At 37.4% G+C, this 21,059-nt stretch overlaps 1 protein-coding gene across 3 annotated transcripts in view; it reads left to right on the plus strand.

Annotated features, from left to right (window-relative positions):
• The window catches only part of TENM1 (teneurin transmembrane protein 1), a 306,894-nt gene that overhangs the window by 150,371 nt on the left and 135,464 nt on the right, over positions 1-21,059 (plus strand). For all 3 annotated transcript variants that reach the window (XM_027898080.1, XM_027898096.1, XM_027898087.1), the window contains exons 4-5: positions 3,925-4,165; positions 17,032-17,270. In XM_027898080.1, the coding sequence (XP_027753881.1) occupies positions 3,925-4,165; positions 17,032-17,270 (480 nt within the window). The remainder of the gene's footprint in view (positions 1-3,924; positions 4,166-17,031; positions 17,271-21,059) is intronic.

Genomic DNA, 21,059 nt, shown 5'->3' on the forward strand with positions numbered 1-21,059 from the left:
TTTAATCATGTGCTAACTAGTTGATTAAGCTGTTTATTTCATTTTTGTCAGTCTGTAAAGCAATTTGGCTACATATTTATGATTACAATGGCATTTTAGCCTGACCCCTAAGGAGGATGAGTTTATGTTAATGCTGCTCTTGTCCATCAGTCTGTGCGTCCATGGCAGAGTCAGGGAATTGTCTTCTGAAAAACAGAGACCTAGTAAAAAAAAACAGGATCTGAATTACTGCATCTCCTGAAACAAAAACCAGTAGTAGCAGAACTCAGCAGCTGAAGAGGAGCTGTTCAAGTCTGTGCTCCGTAACTGTGGAGTGCCGAGCTCCTTTACACAACTGCCATGGAGTAGCTTGTGTTCAGTATCTTCACTTTGGGAGGTGTCTCAAAAGAGAAGAGCTTAAAAAATTAACACTGTTATTGAAGAATAAAAGCAAAAACCCTAAAAATAAATAAATAAATAAATAAAATAAAAAGAGAGATGGAAAGAAGTTTGTGGATTGGAGGGGGACTGTGCAAATTAGATTAAAACCAAACAGATCTAATATACAATAGATCAGCAGAATGTTGCATGGATCTGATAAGGAAACATCTCAGTTTTAGGTGTGCTCTTCTGAAAAGAGAGAACTAATTAAAAATAATGAATTCTCAGGGGAAAGAATTTAGAAATTTTTTAAACAGAGGAGAAGGCCAATGATGAGGGCCAAGAGCATCATTCCTGGCTTGGTTGCTCCTCAGGTAGAAATCTGATTTGGAACAAATTATTGTAAATGTAAAGGTTGAGCTGAAATCATGTTTTATAGCTACGTTTTTAGATGAATGGAAATTTCTATCATGTCATGAAAACATTGAAGACAGTGCTGTATTTGCATATCATAAATAAATGTTTTGATTTAAAAGAATTATAAAATCTGAGCATTATTAGCAACCATTAAAAATAAAAACGAGTTGTTATGGATATCATTAGCTAAGCCAATTGCTATATCAATCGTGTACATTTTGTAAGCTTGTTGGCTTTATAGAAATTATTTGGCATAATATCCCTTTTTAGGAGTTTAAATGATTTTGTAGTAAGTTATTTTACAGACTCTGCTGTTTATTTAGAGTCCTGCAGAATTTTAAGTGTGAATATTTAGATTTAATATTCCTTTATCTCCCAAACAACATTTTTTGTGATATAAAGTTAATGAGATATAGACTTAGTTTCAAACAAAATAAAAGCAACTTTGCCAAAACAGAAAGTCTGTAAAAACTAATTGGAAGCTCAGGCTGACTCTCAGCATAATGAGTTTGCAGTGCTTCACTGAAATGAGGGTCTAATGCAGAAGACTTTTTTTTAATCACCAAAATGCTCAGGATCCCATGTGAGGTTTTTTGTGATGGCAGTAGGTGGACAAAAGGGTGACAAGTGTGATAATTAAAAAGGAATCCCCCAGGAAATCTGATGTGTTGATGTATTGTGATAAATTACACTGGGAGGTGTAAGGCACCCTACGAACCAAAAAGGCTTTATGGTTCACAAAGCACAACCAGTCTACTGCATGGAAAAAACTGAACTCTTTGTGAGATAATTGTGTGCTATTGGCAGGACTGGGACAGGACACATAAAGGAGGAAGAAAGGGACTAAAAGATGTGTTGCCATATAAATAGTACAGGTTTTCTTCCCATTTACCTGGAGGAGTGGTTACCTTGGCTGCTCATCATTTACTGCATAGCTTTTGATGCACCTTGTAGAGCCTAACTGTGTGTCCTGGCAGAGATCAGCATTTTCCTAGCAGGACAGTGGCTCAGCCATTAAAATGTCTTGTCATGCAAATTATAGGTTGTATAATAAACCTGCAGATTTTCTGTAGAGTGGATTTGAGATTGATACCTTAAGTAAGGGAATGCCATTGATCAAATACGTGAGGATGCTGGACATCAAATATTATGTCTAAAATGTGGGTAGCTTTGAATTCCAAAATAGCAAGATACAGGATTTACTGAGATTAATTATTATATGAAAGTGCCTTAGCAGATTATTTTGGAGCCCTGGACTGTTGACTCCAGTGATTTAATTTACTGAGGTCTCCAATTTTCTAATATGCTTAGAAGTGCTTTTCTGGTATATGCAAACTAATATTACAGCGTAAACCTTAGTGCAACTGTAAGAATGCTGCCTTGATAAAAGATCAATGAAATTAAAAGGATTAAGCCCAGGCCAAATCCGTGACAGCTTTGCTTACCACAGCATACAAAAGCTTATGTGGAGCACTGAACAACCTTGTTTCTTCAGTTGGGGTAAATTGTGACTGTCACAGAGAAAAAAGTGCTTTTTCTCCATAAGCCGTTCCAAGAAAGGAGGGAACACACTTTCATCTTTCACCTTGAAGACACATCATGTCGTAATTTAAAGAAAGCATGTGTTGTAAACGGATGGCAACAACAGTTCCTTGCAGGGAATTTTTGCAGGTTCATCAGAGCTTCACTCCAGCTGGATTTGTGCAAATTTAACTGGACATCTGCTAAGGTAAAAGGGAGAGTGAGGGTGAGTACAGAAATTGGATAAAGCTGCTTAGACACTGAGGGGAAGTAGCTGGAGAAGTTTCAGGTTAATAATTTCACAGTTCTCTCAATCTAGCAGCAATTCTTAAAACTGTCTTCATTGCAAAATATTTGGTATTGTTCCTTTACAAGGGAATTTCTTGTCTCAATTCTCCATAGCTGTGTATCTTGCTGTAATGAGAGGCTTTGGAGGCTCTTGTGGGAAGTAGAGAAAACAAGATTTTATTGTCCCTTCAAAGCACAATTACTTTGTCTTTGTGTCTGCATTGTCCTTTGCATGAGGATTCAGGACACCTTAACAGCTGAGTGGCAGCATTAGCAGAGGGCAGGACAGTGCAGCCACAACCTCCCTCTGGGTCCCAAAGGGCAGGGACAGCACAGGTAACAGGGCCTTGGGTACCTGCCACATTTGTCTTTGTGTCTGCTCAGCTCCATGCCAGCTCATCTGCCTTAGAACCTTTTCTCTGGCTGTCTGGATCATTAGTGCTTCAGAGACCTTTTCTCAGCTCCCATTTACAATAACAGACTCACAGAAACATGTTAACCTTGTTTTAGGAAAGATGTTTGTTAGGTGTTAGAAATTACTCAAATATTTTCTCTCTCAAAGTGCAAAACTAATTTTTATGCTGTGTCTATTTCTTTCACAGATGTTAAATGAGAACTGTACCTCATGAAATCAGCCTGTATCTGTGCTGCAATTTCAGTGTCAGCTTGATTTATTTGTTCTTCACCTTACTCCCCCAAAAATCCTATGACAAATAAAGTAAATGTTATACCTTCTTCTTTTTCTTTTCTTTTTACTTTTTGGTTTCTTTTGGGTTGTTTATTGTTTTTATCAAACTACAGCACCATAGGGTGTGTGTCTGTATCTGGTAGTCTCTGTTTTAATAGACTGTTATATTTTAAATTATTTCACATGTTGCAACTTATTTTAGAGAAAACAAGGTTAACAGCATAACCAAGCACAATGCTTTATTCCTAATAATAATTATGGTATCATAGAATGGTTTGGATTGGAAAGGACCATCTGGATCCAACCCCTCTGGCATGGACAGGGACACCTTCCATTAGACCAGGTTGCTCAGACCCCATCCAACCTGGCCTTGAACGCTTCTATGAGTGGAGAATCCACAGCTTCCCTGGGCAACCCGTGCCAGTGCATTAGCATCCTTACTATTAAGAATTTCTTCCTAATATCTCATCTAAATCTGCCCTCCTTCAGTTTAAGACTTTGGTCTCCTTTTATTTTATTTTATTTTTTTCTGTAATCAAGATGAACACCAACCACTAACTGCAAAAATGACATTCAAACACTGTCTTCATCTTTCTTCTTAAATAATAACCCTCTGTGGGGTTTCTGTGCTTTTTTCCTTGTTGTTTCAGATATGCCAGGTAGCCCCCATAACCAGTTCACCTTCAGACCCCTCCCACCACCACCTCCACCACCTCACGCCTGCACCTGCGCCAGGAAACCTCCTCCCACGGCTGACTCTCTGCAGAGAAGATCCATGACCACCCGCAGCCAGCCCAGTCCTGCTGCCCCAACTCCCCCCACCAGCACACAAGATTCGGTGCATCTCCATAACAGCTGGGTCCTGAACAGCAACATCCCGCTGGAAACCAGGTACAGAGCAACCTTTGGTGCACAGAGTATCTCGAGTGTTGGGGGGCTGGGGGTGGGGGGAGAAAAGAAAAAAAAAAAGATGAGGAGGTGGCTGACACTGCAGTGAGATGATGATGGGCAAGTACAAATTGGTCATTCCAGACATGCCAATATGTTTTGATTTCAGTAGCCATGTGAGGCCTTATTTGCTTGGTTCATCTAGATCATTAAAACTCTTAAATGCACTTTTTGCAAAGTTTTGGGAGACAGTGATTTCTTTAAGGTGTGTAGGTTACATGAGTGTTTTATGGGTTTGTGCGGTCAGGATTTGTGCTTGTGCATTTTTCTTGCCCTCCCACGTTCTCCCAGGACCATTTTGTAATCAGCAAATAGCAGCGTGGTTTAATCAATGCACTCTGGCACTTCTGGAGTCACACAGAGTCACACAATTGTTGGGGTTGGAAGGGACTTTTGGAGATGATTTAGTCAGGCTGTAGCTTTCCTGCAGCTTAGGTAGGAAATAATACTAAAATCATATTTTCCTCAATGCGTATTTAAATACTTTATTGCATCTATACACAAAGAATGTAATTTGGTAATCATTTGGTAATGGAGAAATGATACAGGCCCAAGGCAGGTATTGAGCATGGCAGCCTTAGCCTTGGGAGCTGGGAAAGGGAGGGTTCAACTTCAGAATCATTCACAATTTACACAAATAATCTACTCTGGAAAAGAACTGATCAGAAACACAAATAATTACCTGCATTCAGGCAACCTGGATTTCAGTACCCAAAGTTCTGCACACTTTCCTCTGAATTTTTTGTTATATTAAGCTTGTTTGTTTGTTTGTTTCTTCCTGATAAGTATTAGCTAATTTGATTGCTTTCAACTACAGTTTGTTTGCTTACCTGATTTTTAAAACAAGACTTTGATTTTCTTCAGTCCTCTTCATTGTGAGCAAAACATCAGGAGGTTTTAACTAGGGTTTCCTTTAGATTTTGGCATTTTAAAGCATGTAAAGGGCATGACTCTCTGTGAAAGTTTAGTTTACTGAAACAGGAGAATGTCTAACATCCACCTAATTTGATCCAGATAATAAAAGGTATTATGCATGGAAATGTTTTCTTTTTAAACACATATGTCCGAGGTCCAGTTATCAGAACTAATCACTGAAACGTAAATTTTGTTCTCTTATAAGAAGGTTGTTTTTATTTTATTACAAAACCTAATTTTAATATCCACCTTTAAACACTTAACTGCTCCTACCAGAAGTGTTAAGTTTTAGTTCTGCTATTAAGTTGGGATTGAAGAATATACCAATTCATTCTGAAATAAAACTATCCTTATTTGTCTTAAGGACAAATCTCGAAAAGAATCAAGGAGGATGGAAAATTTTCTCCAAAAGAGAACATAAACAACATTTTAGTCCAGCTACTCCTTCTAGAGCTAGAAGCATCTGCTTACACAGTCTTTGTAAAGATGAATCTCTGTCGTTTCTCATGTAACAAGTTTATATGTCTTTATATGTCCTTTCTGCTTTAAGAAGGCTGATCCCTTGATGTTCTGTACTCTTGAAGTACCTTTTGGTTCTCTTCATTTAACAGCCAGGTAGATCTTGTTTAGCCTCTCTGCATCCCTGTTCACTGCGTTCTCGTCAAACCTCACTGGGGAAAAATATTTCACAATATGTTTCTCTTTTGAGTTTAGTTTAATTATTCTGGTTTCTTGTTATTTTTTACCAATTTGTAGTGTCTCAAATACAGATAGAGATATATATAGGTCTATCTGTAATTATATAATGGGCTGTGCATTGGATTAGGAATTCAGAATGGAAAACATCCTTTGGGCTACACATTATTCATTCACTAAGTCTGGGAATTTTCCACTTTCCAACCCTTCAGTGGTTGTTTCAGCTGATTTCATGCCCCCTCTGGTCGCTCCCTGCAGCCTCTTATGGAGCTGGCTGAAAGGCTATATAATCCAAAAGGAGAATCTGTGAGTCTCTTTGCCAAGATGTATCTGCAGTTTATGTGCAGACAAGTGCTATAGCAGGGGAACATTGTAATAAAAAACATTTGTGATCACCACTTCCCAGAAGTCTGTACTACACACACAGCCTTAGAGAAAAGAAGGGCTTGCAGCTTGTTTTTCCTTCCTTTAATAGTGAATGATTCAGCTAGAATTGAACAGACACTTTGGCCTAATATCTTGATTCTCTTGTTTTCCTTCTTCATTAATGTTTAGCTACCTATTAAAAACAATCCCACAAAATAAGGGGAAACACGTTAATAGCAACCCTATTGCTGTGCTAAATCTTTAATAGTACCAAATCTACCTAATAGCTACATACCTAATATTTCTTAGCAGATTTCTTTTTTTTATTGAAATTGGATCATTTTCAATCAAAAAGAAGACTTACACAGTAAGGTATTCCCTACTGTAACAACTAGGCAAAAATTGGAATGCACATGTTCAGCTTTTCTTCCAGCTGTATCTCCTGTTAATCCATAATCAGCACATGTGCTTGATGTTTTCTCTACTGCTATGAAATATTAGAGAATTTTCAGACAGGAAAATATTTCCTAGAACTAATCATGGGACTGTAAAAGCTGTTCACTCTTCACAGCCAGAAATTAAGCAAGGTTACAAGTCTGCTCATAATGCTAATGTGTCATATTTATGTCAAAGAAAATTCTGTAGTTCTGATAAAGTTTGCAATTTTCTGATTAAACATGTATTTTTACCCAATCAGAATTTGAGACCCTAAATTAGACCACAAAGGGCTGTAGTGAAGATGTATACTGAGGTATGTGTTCTGAACGTTTTTTTGGAGAGTAAAACTTGGTTATATTTTTACAGAAAAGGGCAAATCACAAATTCTGTTTTGCTCTTCATCTAGAGGTGTTACATGCACTAATCTGCAAAACAGTTTTGTCAGGACCTAGCTTACTAACCCAACTGTTTAATGACGAGACTGAGTTGGAAAGATGAAATTCCTTGTCCAAATTCACACAAGCTTTTGTCAAAGCCAAGGTTAGACTTTATCTGTATGTCATTGCCAAGGCCAGCTGTTTAACTCTGGCAATTATTCTGATTATAAGCCACCCAAACGAAAGTAAGAATTAAGAACACCTTTAAAACTTCAGAGGACATGTCCTCGAACAGCTGTTGATGAAGAAATTGGAGAAGAGCTGTAGCTATAGGAGGTGTAACAGCTCAAGCTGGGGACTGACTGTGCTACACCTTCAGCACTGTAATACAAATGCAGGCTCTGCCTGTGTACGTGCACACACTGTTTGGGAAAAAATGACATATTCATTATTAAAATTACTTATGAACATGAAGTAATTTCATCGTCACACTGAGAAATAATTTGTAAGTATTGCCGGAAAAAGACTGCAAGGATCTCTCACAACGCATAAAAACTCGGGAAACATTGATTCTCTCTTTTAGGATAATGTTATAGGGCTCTTACATAAATTGATTTTTTTTCTTCTCCCCCAGAATAAAGTACTTGCAACCTATTGCCTATTCCCTTCCATTCCACTAAAATAATTGTTTTTTCAGGTTTCATAGATAACTTTGCCCTAATGTTTCAAATCTTATGATTTACCGTGTAATACATTGTCATTATCTCTGACAGCCCCATCTGTACATAGCTTACTACTTTTTATGGAGTAGGTATTAAACCCTGACAGTTCAAAGGAGTGTTTTTCATTTTCTCCATGCCCTGCTAGTTCACTCAGTATTTTTTTTTCCATATCGTGCTTTTTTGTTTGGTTTGGTGTTTTTTTTTCTGCTGTTTGCTATTTATTTTCCCACTTCAGTCAAATTCCCAAATAAGAAGTAAAAACCAGATATTAAGAAGGGATTCTTACCTGACATTTTCTCTTAATCTCCCTATAGTATGATAAATTGTTGGACACACTTATTTTGAGTAGTTTTGCATTTAGGTCACCAAAACATTAGAATTTTTAAGTTTTCTGTCTAAATCTCAAAACTTTTACCTAATTTTGATTTTCTTTCAAAGTGGGGTTTGAAACTACTCCTGTTTTGTGCTTCAGTATTTAAGATATTTGCTTGTTCCTTCCTTTTTTAAATCAAATTTCTTCCTAGTTCCTCTAACCCATTTAGCAGTGTTGGCAGTAAGGTTAATGCTGTGCTGAATGGACTGAAATCTCCCTTCACTGCACTGGCAATGAGCCAAGTCCTGTGGAAAAAGACAGCTTAATTTAAGCAATCTTATCACCATGGTAATAGCTCCTCTAAAGGGACAGTGAGGTACCAGACCATAACCCTGGGATTCAATTATCATTAATTTATATAAAACTTCGAAGGACTGGAATAATAAGAGAAGTATTTGGGGTTCAAGGCAGTTATGATTTTCAGTTTCTATTCAGCAATATTTCAGAGCTCTAAACTTTGATTATGCCTCTAAACACTTGAAAATTTGGAGAGTTTTGGAGTTCAAGAAGTATACTCAGATCATCACATAGATGGAGTCATTCCTTTCTCCATTATACAGTAATTTAAGGTGCATATTTATGACTACCTGTATTTTTTTTTCCTACAACTATCTTGATTATAATTCTCTTTACTTATGGGGGGGTCTTGACAACAAGCAAGAGATTTATTCTGTACTAAGGTTTTCCTTTTTCTTTTTAAATCAAGCATAGACTTATTTGTGCTCTTCAAAAAGTACATTGGTAGCCTTTCGAATCACAGACACCTGTACACAATCCCTTTCTGTGTAAGCTGGAGTGGTTCTAAAAGCAAAAATAATAAATTAAAATACATATATCAATCAATACACACTGGCACAGTTTGGTGTGAACTCTTGGAAGGTTTCTTCTTTCTGCTTGGTCTCTGCATTTGAGCATCTTGTGGATCTTGTGAGTCGTTCCTCCAGTGCAGAGACACAGAAAGCACTTTTGTGCCTACATTTTTTTTCCCAGTTCAATGTTTCCATAGCAAACAGAATGGCTTTAACAGCTCCCAGGGCACATAGGTGTTAATGATCATAAGCCACCAGGCAGGGAGACAATTTCTGTTTGAGCACTGCAATTCATTAGGAACTTGTTTGCGAATGGAACCTACTCCTGAGTTAAAGAACCGCATTTGGGGCTATTCCAAGAATAAACGCAGGGGAAGGGCTTCCTTTATGATCTTTTCTTCAAATCATGTCAGGCAGTATTTGCTGTTGTAACATTTCACTTGTATTTTCTCATTTTCTACCTAATTAAGCAATAAATCTGACCAATATAGAGGCTGACCATATTAAAAACAGACACATGGCAAAGGGTTTTAAATTCAGGCTGAGTCCCATGTGTTTTCACTGCACAGCAGAAAATATCTAAAAATATTTCAGGCTTCTGAATTGTAAAAGATAAATTGAAAACTGTAAATATGACCATGAGCTTAAAATAAAAGCTGTAAATATGACCTTAAATTTAATAATGTGAGAATGAAGGTGTCTTCAATGAAAATAAAAATTGAAACATTTGTCAGCTGCAATGAAGTACAGCTTTCATGGCAGCAGCAATGGTGCTTGAGGGTCCTGCTTTTGAATAATTTGAGATCCAGTGACTAAGGACAATAAGGTGATTTCAATTGTTCATATACTCTATTGTATTTTTTCTTTGTGAGCTCTGGTGTGGGCTTCCCTGGAATTTGTGTAAGGGTTTTTTATGCAGCCTAACTGTAGTAACTTGAACAATCACACTGCAGATACTCTTTGCTCATTATTTTGAATAATGTTATAGTTTATAAAGTTATAACTAAAAGTAAAGCTCTGTTGCTGTTTTATGGCCACCAATGAGCAAGCAGCCTGTTGGCTTCCTATGAAACACAGTGTTTCCACTTACAAAACCGAAAATAGGCTAAATCTAAATGTTGAAAGACAAATAGGATTACAGCTTAATACAAAGAGAGTGAGAGAGGGTCAGAGATATGCTAATGATTCCACCTTTTCATTTTAAAGAAAATCAGATATGTATGTGTAATGATATTGCCTAGAAATGTGCATCTGTTCCCTGGATAGCTACTTCTAGGGAAGCTGTTTTGGAAGACTAACTAGTATTCACATAGTACACCTCTTGTCAAGTAAAATTTGTGTTATTTGTCACAGTAGCTATACAGCTTGGATTAGACCACGTAGGTATTGGGAAGTAGACTCAAATGCTGGTAATAAAACCCAGTTAGATCATGCATGAATATTCATGGTAGCAAATCCATGGCAAAGAGAAGTGTGGAGAAACTACTACAGTTGCTCGTTCCTTTCTTTGTTTTAGGTCACGCTTCTAACCACAGAATACAGGCAACAAAATTACAGGTTTTGTCCTTCTTGATTCATGGTTTCAAAGTACTCTGCAAATATGACATACTTTATATCACTTACACAGGTATTATTGTAACTGCTACTGCTCTCATTTTCCACATCGAATACTTAAAATTTATTGACATAAAATAGAGGGAGCCACAAGCTTGTTCCTCCCTTACCTCACAAATCTGTGCATTGGTCAGTTTTACTCAGCTGTTGTCTGAGTTGTAGTGCTAAAGCGAAGTTGCAAGCCACAGAAAAGTACTTTTGAAAGCTACTGAATTTATGTGGCCATGTCACCATGCCTCAGAATAACAAAGCCCATCCTGATCTACACAAGAGTAATTTATGTCCTCCATGTGGTAATTTTTATCTTTTTTTTTTAATTATTATTAAATAACAAATAAAACCAGAAAATAGTTGTATTTTGGACAACTGATCCATTTCAGAAGCTGTTCTTGAGAGATTTTGACACTGTCCTGTATCTATATAATTATTGTCCCAGATTTCTGCCAGGGACTTGAAGGTTTAGCCACCTGGTTAACAGGCTTAGCTTGCCTTACAGAACAACAGACAAGTGAGTCAGCATTGCATCATTTCTTGTTCTGTACTAAAGTGAAAAGTAAAGGATACAGATGCCTTTTACATCCTTTGACATCCAGGGTGATAGGGCTGAGTTTTCAAATGCTATATAAGGAAAATATGAGTGAATAAGGGGAAGCAATTTTATAAGAATGGTTCAAAAAGCAAGTCAAGCTCAAAGAGGAAATTTTAACAAAAGAGTTCTATTCCCAAAGACAAATCTCCAGGGAGTTTCAAATTTATTTCAATTATACAATAAATTAAATAAATAGTTTTCATGACCATTTACCTCTTCTTTCACCCATGAGAATTCCTGTTCCTACAGTTCTTGTAGACAAAAAAGTGAAACAAAGCAGATAAAATTATAGGTCAGATTCTATCTGTAATGATATGTCAAGTCCTGTATTCAGATACAGCTTTCCTGGGCTGGTTTTCAAGCTGAGGGTATAGTGTGTGTGTATCTTCATTTTCAAGTAGGTATCTTGGTTTTTATCCTATATACTTACCTCAGAATATCTGTCCTGTTTTTATCCTATATAGTTTTCTGCATACCATATGCCAGATTTATAGAGTTCCCTATCCTGATTATTACCTAAGTTTAAAAGTTTCCTTTTTTTTTTTTTCCCCCTCTTGCTTCAGGTACAGAATAGAATGATTAGAAAACCATTAAAGAGCAAATTTCTGCTTCTTACCCCTGTCACAGGAAATATGAAGTGACTTTAAATAAGTACCAATGGGCTCCTTGCTGATGTTTACCAAAGTAGATGGGCAAATGTATCAGTTCCAATTCCCTTTTGACTACCATCTTCATATATTTCCTGGTCATTCCAAAACTCAGAATCCTTCTTACATTTCAGCTACTGTGCCTCTTAAGAATTCCCTTTGTACTTCCGTTGACCTCTAAAGGAATTATTGCAATTAAACATTGCTACAGATATACAGTTATATACATTACATGAAGTTACAAAATTTAGCTCAAAAGCAATTTTCAGTAATTGAACTGAAGTCCTCTTAGTTTTCCTGTCACAAAGCTTTGCAGCAATTAGTAATGCTTTAAGTAACTATTTCTCAAATGTTAAACACACACAAGTACAAATGTCTTCCTACTTGGTTTTTCCAGGAGAAATGCAGACTAATTTTTTGGCCAAGGTATAGCAAAATTTGTGTTTCTAACTCACCTGATGGCTCCCTTTCAAATCTGCTTTTGTTCTTTTTTTTTTTTTTCTTAAAAACCTGTAATTTTTAATAGAAATTGAAAGAAAGCATGTCATGGGAACAAATGAAGATGGACTTCTAGGTCTAGAGATGCTTGGCACTGAGTAAATGCATAGAACTTACAGAAGTGATACCAAGCCCTTGACAAAGTTGAGGGACATTCCTGCAGTACTGGGATATAAACATATTTTCTCAGAATTTAATTACAGAATTCTGTGTGGGGTTAATCTGGTTTCTGTCACAGTATTACGTTACCGCCACATGAATTCAGTTGGGATGTTGCTTCACGTGTAGCTTTTATAAGACCTGAAATTACTATTCCAGATAAGAAGCCAAAAGTACATAACGAAATATCCTGATAGAGAAAAGTGTTACAGTCAGAGAACTCTTCTTTAACCTCCTCCTGGCTGAGAATTCATCACTGGTATGAACTGCACTCTTGGAGTTATCTGCCGTTCCTCTTGAGGTTAAACGAGCACTCAGAGGAGCCGTGTGAAAGTGCTTCTTTGCAGGATGCAATTGGTTCTGCCATCAGCAGGACTGAGAGGTCTAATTTCATGCCTTGTGTCACCTGAACTCCCCAATAACTCCCTTCCCTCAGTGCTTTTCTCTTTAGTGAGCATGTCAGGGCAGGTTGAGACGTGGCTGCTGATCAGCCTGTGTGTGTTGTGCTCCACTGACCAGTGTGTGCTGTGCTGGGCCCTGGATGGGCAGCGAGAGGGGCTTGGAGAGGGCAAAGAGCTGAGTTTAGCAAAGGAAGCTCACCAGGCCTTTGGCTGGTTTTATTGCATTTGGGGAGTGGGGTCTGGTGGTGTTGAGGGCTTTGATCCTACCCTACCACAGTTTTTTTGAGTGTGGTAGGATCTTTTTCTTCCACTTAACTTCACTTGAGAGGATGCAAAGTTCAAAATTTTTACATTTGTAGATATGAACAGATGGATAGACAGGCAAAAAGGTAACTTGTGGTTACCTCCAAGAGGAAGTGTTTTCCAACTACCTCTTCTATGAATAAAGTTATTACTGAGCCTTTAATACTTATTTATGTATTGGAATTATCAGTGTAATAATATTAAGTGACTTTTATTTCACAAATAAGTGCCTTACAGATTAGGTCCTATATTTCTCTTTTTAAGAGAATGTTATCATCTTCTTTATGGATGTTTTTGATGTTTTTGTGAACATTTAGAATTTCTCCACTTGAAAGGAGTGGTGTTATAAATTATCCTTATAAATTCTCTGATTTTTCTTGTGTTCCCAGTTTACAAAAAAAAAAAAGCCTCAGCTTTTCTCCTCGATCAAATATTAAAGCACATACCAGGCTGCAGTCACATCTAAACTTTTGAACTGCAGGTTTTATTATTCTGCTCTTTATAGAGAGTGTCTGATTTTATAGAATTGATAGCAATAGTTTAGCGTGTCCTGACACCCTTTGGGAACAGTGGTGTGCTCAGACAGATGAGGAGTCATCTGAGTTTATGAGAACATAGTCACAGTCTAGCTTTGGAAATCTGTCTTTGTGCCACCACTGTTTTTCAAGTTCTATAGAAATGTCTTTGGGTACTCAGTATACTCTCAGAAGAATGGAAGGCATAAACGATTGGGTTTTTTAACATGTTCTCAACATTATTTCATTGGTAGCTCTGTTTCAGTGTACCATTGCTTCAGAATCTCAGTTTTCTTACAAATTAGAGCGATGTAAATTCTACTCTGTGTGATTGGAGTCATCTGTCCAAAAGGGAGTGAGCTGGATCCACCTTCTGTGCTCTCTTCTGATAATAAGGGAGTCCCTCTGCACACTGGCATTTTACCATCAAGCCCCTTTTATAAATCTCTTTGCAAGAGAATGAAATTATTCCTGGCTATTGATTGGAGGCTGTTAGAGCCTTAATAATAACAACTTGCAATTAAACATTTCCTTCCCTTTACCTCTGATACCTTTGAGCTCTGCTCTGTAAAGGACAATCTGTACTGCTAATATCAGACCTTTTTGCTGCAGTTTCCAAAAAATTTAAATGAGAAATTACCAAATAATTAGATTCTGTCATGATGTCTTGAACACAAAAAGCAAGTAAGGGACAATTGACTTTTTATATTTATAAAATTTGTGTATATATATGTATATATGCATACATACTTCTTATATGTATATGCTTATACCTTATAACATTATATGGTGATTCTGCTTCTATTTCTTTGAACACCAATGGGCATTTTGCCTTTACATTCTTTGCTAACAGAAGTCTGAGTGACTGTATCTTGTTACCTGCTGACTGAGGAGCTTCCCATACTTGCAAAAGCCTCCATGTGTGACAACAAAGCATTGAATCCAAAATAACCAGCTGTGATTTCTTGGTCTGATAGGAGGGAAGCAAGTTTATAAAATCCTGTAGGCAGTTCTGTTACTTCATTTGAATGTATTATTTTACTATATTTGAGTTTAGAAATTTTGAACTTAGTCACAGGTAACATTACAGTGCTCAGAGCTTTGCCCTCCTTATAATGTATATATCTAAAGCTGTGAAAGTCAGTGGGAAGGAAAACTAGACTGTGTTGTGTGATATAATGCCAGGATGCTGCACTCAGTCAGGGTTAATTGTCCTGTTTTGTCCGAGTGTGGTTCACTTGGGTAATTACTATGACAAGAAGCAACTAATACTCAAATTTCATTCTCATGGTTTAATCATAAGATTCCTGATTCATAGGCACTGTAAACAGCAATGCAAGCTAACCTGTATTCTCATTTACCTTCTTTTTTATGTAACTATCTGAATAAAGGGGGCTTTAAAAGACAAAACTGCTCTGTAATACCTTCTTATTTTCTATAATCTGGCATTTTGAAAACTGTAACCTTTCTTTTAAAATCTTGTAATGGAAATACATAATATCGTACTCATTACACGATTTTAGCACTTACCTTTTCAGGAACATGTATTTACAATGTTCTTAAAGTCAAATGTCACAGTATAACCATGTTTCATACTCTTGAGTGTTTGATCCTGCGTACATCCTGCTGTGTATCCATCAAAGAAATTCTACCAGCACGGGTTGATTGATCCACATATGCATTCAAAAACTTTTCTTGTGATTTGCTGAAGAGTGTAAAGGTAAATTTGCCATTGGGAAGATTCTGGATCATGTCAGCACTGGCCAGTTAACTTCAGCTGTAAAGTGTCTTTGACTTTTGGCTTGCAGGCATCACAGTGTCATAATATTCTAAATACAAGACCCTCCTTTAGTTTTGGCAGAAATAACTGAGGGCAACCTGTTCCCCCAGCACAGGTGATATGGTAGGGCTTGTCTGAACTGCAGGTTGGTGGTTGCTTCACATCAGTGAAGGTCCCAGAACAAGAGCTGGCAAGCTCGGAAGAGTTGAGTGCTGGTCTCTAGGAAATGCCTCCCTGAGTTGGGGTCCTCAACAGAAAGTCTACGGAGATTCAGGCTGAAACAACACTCGAGTGGCAGCCGTGTGGTCCTTGTTCTTTCAAACTGTGTAGTGTCAGTGCCACTTCCCTTGCTTTCTCAGCTCAGACCTCATGGCTTGAGACAGGGGAGCACCGAGATGTTCTAAACTTCTCAGTGCAGGCTATGGCATGAGATTTAGATGTGCACCTGGCAGAAAAGAATGCAATTAAGTTTTCTGCCTTGGATAAAACAAAGGAAATAAGGTCCAAAGAGAGTTGGTGTTTCCAAAAGAATATGTAGTTGGTATGGTCAGCCCTGAACTTGCCCTTTTTGCCACAGTTTCTGAGCATGTAGCACAAAAAGCTATTGCTTAGCGTTAAATAACCCTTCCCAAATTCTCTTGGAGAGCACTTGCCAGTCCTGAAAACCACCCTTTGTCCTATAAGCAACCACTTTATATTTCTGCACCAGAGCCTGTTTTGCAAGGTACATTTCTGTACCTTATTTTTTGTGCTAATGTAAGTCTTTGCTATTTTTTCTTGAAGGCAATCAGTCCTGAAAAGTATGCTGAAATAGGTCTCCAAATGAATTCTTTCCTAGTGTGTTTAAGAATCACCACAGTAGGCAAAAGCATTTGCAGAGAAACTGCTCTCAAAATAGCTCAATTAAGATGAGTAAAGAAATTGTACTCACCTATGCAGCAACTGCAGTCCTTCAAAATGGATTATCCCTGTAGATCAGGTGACTAAGTAGTCACCTTTTTGTTTGTTTGTTTGTTTGTTTGGGTTTTTTTGGTTTTGTTTTTGGGGTTTTTTTGGGGGGGGGTTGTTTGGTTGGTTGGTTGGTTTGTTTTTGCTGTTATTTCCTATATTCCATGGTAAAAAATAAATGGTCAGAGTACTAAATGGCTTCAGCATATTGTGGGTACTCCTGGTGAGTTAAACCCAGTTGTGTGTTTCTGGATGGAGTGGGTACTGCTGGCAGCAGTTCCCCTATCTCTGGCACACTTGTGTGTAAGGCACACAGGGGCTGCTCGTCTTTGGAGGATCCCATGTACTCTGCTGAAAAACAACCTTTCCTCAGCAATATTCTGAAACACTGGAAGGATAGTTTTGCATTCATTTATATTATGTCATTTCACTAAAAAATTGCTGGAAATCTTGTGGTGTGGCTGAAAAACTTCCAGTACAGAGGGTATTGAAATACGCATTTTCCTGTCTCTGATGTTTTCTGTGGATGTATGCAGTATTTACCACACTGTGCTTATATAGGTTTATACAACCACATAGTGCTTATATAGTTCCTTTCCCTTTTTACATCACAAATTGGTTTTAATAACATAACATGGTTCTTTGTCTTCTTTTTGTAGGCATTTCCTGTTTAAACACGGATCTGGGTCTTCAGCCATCTTCAGCGCAGCCAGTCAGAACTATCCCTTAACATCCAACACTGTTTACTCTCCACCTCCTAGGCCTCTTCCTAGAAGCACCTTTTCCAGGCCTGCCTTCACTTTTAACAAACCTTACAGGTGTTGCAACTGGAAGTGCACAGCTCTGAGCGCCACCGCGATCACGGTGACCCTGGCGCTGTTGCTCGCCTACGTTATCGGTAAGCCCCTCTTCCTTCTTCTGCTGAATTGTTCTTTGTCTTCTCTGTTCTACTGTCTTGCCTTCTTTACACTAACAAAAACCATGCTTTGCTATTAATGTTTGCCATATTTGCTTTGTAAATTCTGGAGAGCAAAACGCCACGTTGGCCAAAGGTTGAACACAACGTGGAATCCTCATTAACTTTCTACACTCTTAACCTTGACTCTGCCTAACAGAGAAATAAATGTTATTCAAGATTACATGTTTATACTAGCAGAGGACTCCTACTGATTTTAATTGCGGTGATATTTTCTTAAATTAAATATTTGGTTTCCATATTAAGCCTTACAACATTGTTGCTCTTAAAGAATTGTCTGGAAAGACCGGTAATGTTTGATTGTATTTGGCCTTGCTACCTTTAATCTTTTTTTTTCGGTCTTTTCACCATTTAAATCTTTAATAATTTAAATCTTTAACATTTTTCCTCTCAATTGTCATATCATTGGCTAGAATGACAACTAGCTCTAAAAATACATAGTATTTTACGTCATATGTTCTAAGATACATTTTGTTATCACTTTATTGAATTCTTGTTTTAAAAAAACCCTACATAGTACCTAACTGTAATTTTGTTAGCAAAATATGTTGGCAGGATTTATGCAAGTAGCTTGAATTGGGGTTTGTTTTTGGAAGACAGGTATATTGAAGGTGGGCTTGAAGTCATTGTAGCTACAATGTACATAGGGGAGCAAATCTTTGTAACTTACTACGTGACATTAATTATCACATAGTTTTTTCAATCTGAGTTAAAAATATTAAAGAGCATTCTGTGTGTGGAATCTTAGAATGTCACTGTGGCTTCTGCAAACATAGGAAAATCTAATTGTTTTTTTCTGTCTTACATGCACTCTTAGTCTGTTGTTTGAGGTGCCAGGTCACGGGTGGCAGGAGCCAGAGTATCCCCGACCATCTTAGAGTTTGAATGGGAATAACTCCAGGTTTGCCTGAAAGAGCACAGTTCCTACTTGGTAAAACTTGACAGAGATCCAAGTACAGATACTTCCAAACCAATAAGTGGCCATTGATTTTCTATATTCTCTGAATAAATGTCTGTCTAGTGAAATTCATTACAATTGCAGCCATTTCTTGTTTTCCACTGGGTTGGATTTTTTTTCTTTGTCCACAGTTACACAGTTTCGGTTACTGTCAGCAAGATGCTCATCAGGAGGGATTTTTTTCTAACATCCTCATCTAATGCATATGGGAAAGCAGATTTGATCATTTCTGGTGTATGATGATTTGAAAGCACCTGAGGATCTCGTAAGCTCCATTAATTGCAGATTTACATAACAGCTGGTGAGCATATGCCCTCGGTTAGGATTGGCTGTATAATTTTTGCAGCCTCATCTGTTTGCTACACATATCCCACCCACACCATTTAGATTTTATCTGGATGAAGCACTGCCTGTTTCATCCCTTTTTAAATTTCAGTCTGCCACTGAAATTTTTGTAACTTTCTAGGGATATACTGGTGCAGGTCATCGGCCTGAGAAGGCTGGAAGCACTCCTTGCCACCATGAATTAAAAAGCTCTGTATGAATCTCCTGTAGATGTGTCTGTGTTTGTCATAGCTTGGTAAATAAGGGTATAGCGTGCTTTTTTTAGTTAGTCAGAAGCACGTAAAATGGAGGTGTCTTTGCATTTTATAATTTTTTTTTTTTCTGCTTACATATTCTATGGAAAAATAGAAATTTCTGAACCAGGAATTCTAATTCAGAAAACTTTCAAGATGTCATTATTTGCTCTTGTTTGCCCCAGACATTTTTCAGTTTCATAAGCTTTCCTGCAGATTCAGGTAGTATTAATTAGCTTATTCCAAGTTAATATTTCTGCTACCCATCTCTGGTTAAATATTTAAATAAGTTTGCGGTCTCTTCTTATGACTCAGGTGCCTTAGTTCTTTCCCTTTTGTTGGGTAGGAATAATAGCATATAAACTGTTTTCAAAGTTCACTGCTGTGTAGGCTTGCATATTTTTCACTTCAAAAATTTAAATGTGCATGTTTTAAATAAGAGTAGTTGAATATAGAGAATCAGACTGTGTGTAACACTCTGAAGTTAAAATTCACTCCTCCAAGTATTTTCTCTTTGCTCACCATGATTCCAGTCCCACAGTCCTCTCTGCAGGCAGGTTTTCTTCAAGTCAAAGAAAGTTATCTCTGAGCAATCGCTACAGACTTGGGCCCAAATTGTAAAACAAAACTCTGTTTAATTTTAGGACCAAACTTAAGCTGAGATCAGCTCAACAGTTGTTACTGGAAGAATAACGGGGACTTTGTGAAGGCAAAATTGTTTTCATTGTTGTATTTTTTTGGCATAGCCTGCATCAACTTATGAGCTGCAATTTCAGGCAAATGAATATTGGTCTGTGTTGCTATGTAGGGTATAAAATACCCTACTATTGTGTAACGTTATTGTAAATATTCTCTTTTTTTAATCTCATTGCAATAAACATTAAAAAACTATCAGCAAATAAAGAGAAATTTGACCAAAAATTTTGAGTAAATTAAGCAAATACAAGTAGAATAAGAAATATAATTTTTTGTTGTTTTTTTCAGCACCACATCATTTTCTTTAAGCCCAATAAAATGGCTGATGTGGCTGCTCATCTAGTCAGTTTATTTTTAGCCCATTAGCAAGTAGGATTTTCCTTCCATGATGCTTTACCATTTTATCAGCAGCTGGTTTGGACTTGCAAATCACTGGTGCTATTGATCAAAGGTGCTGAACTCCTACTGCTCCTATTGATTTCAGCAGGTGATGCAAATGTTCGGTGCCTCTGAAAATTGCATCTCATGTTCTTGGATTTAACCATCCCTGACTATGAAATGACTATTTTACATACAAATGTATTCTCAAGTATGAATATGAAGTTGTCCCTATCCTTCATGGTATTATCACTATTTATGAGTATGCACTGGAGATGGGTGTTGGGTCTTAAATTACATTCACATGGAGGGTAAGGAAATTAAAGCCTCTCTGCTGCTGCCACGTTGACCTGCCATTTCTCACTCTGTGTGTTACAAGGTAGAGGAGTGATGGTTTCAACACTGGGAAAGGCCAGGCCAAATTTTAAGGACAAATGTATCTCAGTGCATAGATTTATAACATCGGTTGCATAGCTTTAAACAATATAAAATAGTAACAAAAATAGAAATTAGACAGAGAAGGCTCAAGGCGAAAATATGCTGGTTTGCACTGGAGAATAGAATGGTATAGTAAACAGTGCTAAATTTCAGGGTTATGTAAAAGCTGTGATGCAGATGCACATCCCTGAAATGTCATTGAACTCCCTAGTGGGAGGACACTCCCTGGGACAGGTTCATCAGGGTCTCACAGCTGGGAATCGTGGTGTCTGCTCTCTCAGATCCTGAGTCTTACTGAGGAGCTTGATATTGTCACAAATCTCTGAGTAGTCAGAGGAGAAAGCCTGACAACATCTGCTGTTGTCTAAGATGAGGTTTTATTTGTTCCTAAGTCTAAAATACAAGTCGGTAATGAAAAGTGAAACCATCATCCCTTTAGGAGGATTGCAGGAGAGGGGGAGTATATTTGTATTTTCAGGTATAAAAATATTTTAGCTATAAAGAGAAGACTGCTTGAGAAAGAGGAGAATGCTGAGGGTTAAGATGGCTATAACAAATATATGGAAATAAATGGAAAAATCCTTATTTCATCATGCCTGAGTTGGTCCAAAATAACTTATCACTTTAATATGGATTTAAAGAAAGTATTCTTAAGACTGAATC

Source organism: Empidonax traillii, unplaced genomic scaffold (assembly GCF_003031625.1).
Source record: "Empidonax traillii isolate 1590-97213 ecotype Southwest subspecies unplaced genomic scaffold, ASM303162v1 scaffold20:size5563877, whole genome shotgun sequence".
Lineage (NCBI taxonomy): Eukaryota > Metazoa > Chordata > Aves > Passeriformes > Tyrannidae > Empidonax > Empidonax traillii.